Raw genomic sequence first — 5,941 nt, forward strand, 5'->3', positions numbered from 1 at the left:
CCTACATTATTGCAATCTCTTAATGACAATATTCCTGTTTCACCAAGCGATTGATTTTTAACTTGTTTGTTCATTAAACGAACACGATTAATCGCACTACCAAATCAAATAAGCAATAAGTACTTGATTCAAATATATTTGAAAAGAAAACCAAGTAAATTTCATTGAAATATGAAGTAAAAGTATATACAAATGAATAAAAATCAAACCTTTCAAAATGAACTCACAAAAGCATGAAAATTCTTAGCATATTATATGATATTAAGAAAATCAATAAAGATTTAGAGATAATGAATGCCTCTTACAACCGCCTGAATGGCGACAATAATCATACTGCTTTGAATAATTAATACGTCGCAGCCACTTAGGCGGCTGCATCCATTCCATTAATGTCTTCCCATTGAAAACGGGTGGTGTGGGTAAAACTGTAATATATCTATTGTTTGAAATATCAAACTGTTACATTTTATTTTAAGGACATTTAAATGCATCCCATCCAATTCCAAATTCCGACTTATTAACATATCTAACAACTAAACTACGTTTTTTTTATATTTATATAATTTCAAATTTTAATATTACATAAAAAAATATCATCATTTTAACTTAAAAAAAATGAATTAAGACTTTTCATATATAAATAAGCGGATACATGAGAATTGAGGAATATGTAAATAAATCTTAATTTATTTTATTTATATTTTAATATATAAATATATTTAGCATACACAAGATAGACCAAAGAGTAACAATAAATGAGACAGCGGTGTCGACAATAATGGTGATTGATACACCACCAACAAAATTTCATCATCCAACACGAATCTCGAGACATGACATGAATATCGAGACGATATTTTAAGTAAGAAATATTTAAATCTAATAAAAAGTCATCCATAGCTCTGATTTCAGCAAACTTATAGTCAAATTGACCAGTTCGATGAGGCAGACATAATGATATGAAAACTTGTCAAATACAAGTCAAATCAAGCACATATCAAATCATTAAATCACAGTCAGAAAATTTATGAATACATTTGAAAAGTCAAACGACTGTTAAATATGACAAGCTTACTCAAATCGAGTGGCTCGACAAGACGAATCCAACGAGCCCAAGATCACTCAATTCTGACATCATTAAGACACTCAAATGTCCATTAAACGTCGTATGATCGAGGGAAGCTCTCCGAACGGTCCGATCAAAATGGGTCATATTCCTGCATTAATTACACCCAGAACAGTATAAGTAGAGCCTCATCCCTCTCATGAAGAGGAGGAAGTCTAGAGAGAGGCAGAGGTCTTAAGAAGCTGCAGCTCAGCACCACAGTCGTCGACCACAGCCGACCTCTGTCGTCGACCGCCGTCGATCGCCGACGCTCATCGCATACCGTCGTCGACCACCACCGACCGTCGTTATCGTCAACCTACCGTCGTCAATCACCACCTATCAGACGCCGTCAGTCGACATTGTAATATGAGAAATATAGTTATCATTTTTCGTCTGACATTTCTATTATCATCAATCAATAGTAAATTTCTGCAACTAGGTCAGACTCCGTAGTTTTTCCCTAACGGGTTTTCCACGTAAAAACTTCTGGAGTCATCACTGCTTGTTTTCTCTTTCATCTATGTGTGTGTGTGTTGAACTTTCGTACAACGCTAAAACGATAATTTGTTACTCTACCACCACGAATTTTGTAGCACGCTGAATAAGTGATGATTGACAACATCAACTTTGTGTTCCACTAAACGTGATGTTACGGGTTACGGACTAGAGGTCAGCATCTGCTTTTTACAATGGTGAAAAAAAGTACCATTTTTACGGAAGAGCATCGGCCAACATTCGTAAAATATGCAAGGAGCCGGGACGCCGCTATAAACTAAGCCTAAGATGGGAGGTGTTGAGCAATGGTGTTTTTTCAGTGGAAACCAAGGATTTGTTTGAGACACAAACAGGTATTTGAAAAAGCAATTGTGAAATTATTATAGAAAAATCGCTGTTCTAAAAGCTGCAGTGATAATACTAATATTTTTTACTTTCAAAAAATTAGACCACAACTTTTTAACAGTTATCTCACTAAATCAAATTAGATTACAAAATATAGATTTTCACCACCAAACATTACCCATCTTATTAGATAATATGTAAATATAAAGGAAAATTGTGCAATGGATGCAAAATTATAATTATTATTTTGTTGGCAATTACATACCTCACAAATTTAATGAATTTATACATCTAATATGGAAATTTTCATATTTACATTTAAATATATACATGAAAAAAACATATTTCAGATATGAAATTTTAGGCATTAGATAAATAAAGAATAAGAATTATGCGCTCTGTAAATGCCAAAAATATTTTTTATAACTGAAATTTTATAACTACAACACATATTAGTGGATTGAATATTTTTCGAAAGAATATGGAGCGTAATCCATACGCTTAGGACTAGGCATTTGGCTGGGTAGTCACATTTACAGTTTGCCCCTCAAAAAGGGAAAAAATCATTAAAGTCCCAACGCATCAAAACCTCAAATGCAACAATATTTTATACAATCATACGTTATTATACACATATAATATAATAATGTACAGCAATGTTGTGTATAAAATCTATAAACATCCACTCCATAAGTAAAAAATTAGTTTTTTTATGAAGATTATAATATTGTAAAGTTACATATATACCACACAAAACTCTGAAGTATTTACCTATCGAACCTCTGCATGTAATTGTATATTTCAATTTTAAGGGTCCGTTTGGGGCAGCTTGTACGTTTCAAGATAAACTGCTTATCCTGAAACCCGGCCCCCCGGCCGCAGGGGTCGACCCGCGGCCTGCGTGTAGTGTAAAAACCAAAACGCAGTTTCGGATAAGCTGACGAAACAAGCGAACCAAACGATGTGGCGGCGTTTCGAAAACGCTGCCCGCACTTATAAGCTGCCCCAAACAGACCATTAATCTTTTAGCTGATACGTCTGGGTGTTAGATAAGTAACCATTAAAAAAAAAAAAAAAAGGGAATGTAAATGCCTCTTATAACAAAGGGTACATTGTAGATAATGTTGACATATATATTAATTTTAAAAGAAATTTTCTTAATGATTTAAAAACATATTTCTATGATTTGAACGCCATACCAAAAGCAATTCAGAGTTTTCAAACCATGTTCGATATATAAGCAAAAGTTAAGCAAATGAGCCCTGTTTTCACCAAAATAACAAAGCCGATGCAACTTAAAAGAAATATAATTAGAATGTTTACTCAACCACAGCAAGTAAATCAGAGGCCTTACAGAAACAGTGCCTCGCGTCTGAGGCTAATTCCACCTGCACATTATCAACTCCCATGAACAAACTGGAGATAATATAGTAAACATAACATAATGGGTCTTCTCATAGATTGTTATTGGAAGATTTACATCCAGAGTATTTACATTTCTAACACCTAAACATCAATTTTTACATATCTAACATGAAAACATATATTTTGAACACTACTTGAAAAATTGATATTTACAAATTAACAATCCATGTGATTTTTTTGAACTACCAAACTGTTGAACTACCGAACTAGTGTATTTATGTGTGCCACGATCAAACTATCGAGAATTTGATAAAAGTGAAAGCTATGGGCGGGTGGGGTTTTACCATGAATTTTGATATTGAAGTGAGAATTTGAAAAATGGATGAAAGAGGATGGTTGATTTGTAAATATCAAGTTTCGGGTGGTCTTAATGTAATTCCCCTATTATTTTATATTTATAACTAATCAATGTGATAAATGCTCTAGTATTAATTTATTATTAATAAGCTTTTCCACGTATCGATTTGATATAGATGCCAATTGAGCACTAAACTGCTATAAAAATAAATATAAAGATATAGCGTAAGATATTTAAAAAGATAAGAATTTAATAGCGTGTATGTATTCAGGGTAATTTCCTGCATAACCTTTAGTTTTTGGGGCATTTACATACATAGCACACAATTCTTATGTATTTACATATCTCACACCAAAACGTTCATATTTGCACAAAACTTATCAGTGCCAAAAAACGGAAAAAAAAAAACAACTTACATCATATGCGTTCATGTCCGAGAATAAAACCTGCAAACAAATAAAAAGAGAACCAGAAGTCAAACAAGACTATAAATGAAACAAGTTGCGCCACTTATATGTGATCATGCCATGCAAAGAAACTAGAAGATAATTAGAAAACAAAATGCTACATATAGAAAATACAAAATTATAGAACAAGCAAATAAAAGATAGAATATGATATTTAGTTGTTTACGAATTAGTAATGGACATAATGGCATTTTTTTAGTTAAAGAGAGGACTGAATTCCAGACACAAAGCAATGCAAATTATCCAAAATAAAATAGCTGATCAACAATCAAGGGGGGCATTCACATGGATACCACTCAATTCCTATGTATCTACGTATCAAACACCTAAAGTGTACTTTTTACATTTATATCACCTAAATCTTTCATGTTACATAAAAAATAACACTAATCTAACTTTTAAAAAAGTGTAATACGCATGTTAATGCATAATTAAAGTGGGCATATATATAAAAAATTTAGCATAGATGGTAGATATTGATGTATAGCAAATGTGACGTGATATTTATTATGTTTTCAATGTTATTTGTGTCATTCTTATGTTTTTCCATAATATTTGATTATGTATATACAATATACATGTAAGAAGGTAATATAGAGGTGCCTGCCTTAGGTGCAAATGGATGCCAAGTCTTGCATTGGCGCCCCGGCGTGCGAGCCCGATGCTCCAATCCGGTGCCCCATGCCTACATTCAACCAAAAGCCAAAATGCCTGGAAATCCAATGACTGCCCCTGCCGCCTAGGTGCTCAAACCAAACCCCATTCCACATGCGTGAATGAAATAGGAGGTGGAAAACCGACACCACAACCCTGGTGCCTCAACCTGGAAACTCAGCATACAAGGTCGACCTTATACCGAGAGCCTGGAAACCCAGCATCCTAGGCTGGCGCCCAGACACCCAGAACCGATCTTTGGCAGTTAGCATGATTTTGACGAATTTTTATTCGGTACGTGCACCGCATGAACCCCTGCATGCGGTACCGAATAAAAATTCGCCACGTGGAATGCGATTCCACGTGGCTTTACAGCTTAAAAATAAGCTTTTTTTTATGCCCGACCCGACCCGATACTCCTTTTTGACAAAAATTTAATGCATAAGGCCCTTTCCCGATTATAGCCAGATTTAGTTTCGCACTTTAGGGTTTGGAGCTGCCGAAAAGGACTGCTCTGCCGACGACGAGAACGATAACCGCTTCCAGATCTGTGCGAGTTTAGTTTCTTGTACCGAATCTTTACAAATCATATCTGCTTCTCCATTATGTAGTTTGTTGATCTGTGCGAGTTTTTGCAGTCCAGATCTTAGGTATATCGTAGGTTTAATAAATTTTATTTTTTATTTGAAATTTTTATTGCATTCTTCTAGGTTTATCAGAGGTTAGTTTTATTCGAATTTGTTTATGTGCTTGTGTTTAACAATCCAGATCTTGGCAGTATGCTCATGTATTTTTTGTTAATAAGGAATGTTGGGGTTATTGTGTGGTGATTGTGATATTGTTATGATTTATTTTTGTGTTGTGCTGTGAAGAGACTTTTTTGTTGCGACTTTATGATTTTATCGTTGTGTTATTATGGTGTTATTGTCTTTGCGGTATCATCTCTGCAGTATTCCGGTGTTATTTTTTTAACGAAGGATGTTAGTGTTATTAGTTAGTGTTATTATGGGGTTATTGCGGCATTGTTATGATTTTATTGTTGTGTTATTGTATTATCGAAGTGAGTTTTATTATCGTGTGATTATGGTGTCATTGTCCTTCCTATTGGTGTTATTGTGGGGTAATGATTTATAGTGTTAACTGGTATTA

At 34.1% G+C, this 5,941-nt stretch overlaps 1 protein-coding gene across 1 annotated transcript in view; it reads right to left on the reverse strand.

Annotated features, from left to right (window-relative positions):
- Positions 1-3,104: 3,104 nt before the first annotated feature.
- LOC110022869 (10 kDa chaperonin 1, chloroplastic-like) overlaps positions 3,105-5,941 on the reverse strand; it is a 22,754-nt gene continuing 19,917 nt past the window's right edge. The window contains exons 5-6 of the mRNA XM_020721998.1: positions 4,088-4,117; positions 3,105-3,336 (exon numbers count right to left, since the gene is read on the reverse strand). Coding sequence (XP_020577657.1) covers positions 3,268-3,336; positions 4,088-4,117 — 99 coding nt within the window. The 3' untranslated portion in view covers positions 3,105-3,267. The remainder of the gene's footprint in view (positions 3,337-4,087; positions 4,118-5,941) is intronic.

Source organism: Phalaenopsis equestris, unplaced genomic scaffold (genome assembly GCF_001263595.1).
Source record: "Phalaenopsis equestris unplaced genomic scaffold, ASM126359v1 Scaffold000203, whole genome shotgun sequence".
NCBI classification, from domain to species: domain Eukaryota; kingdom Viridiplantae; phylum Streptophyta; class Magnoliopsida; order Asparagales; family Orchidaceae; genus Phalaenopsis; species Phalaenopsis equestris.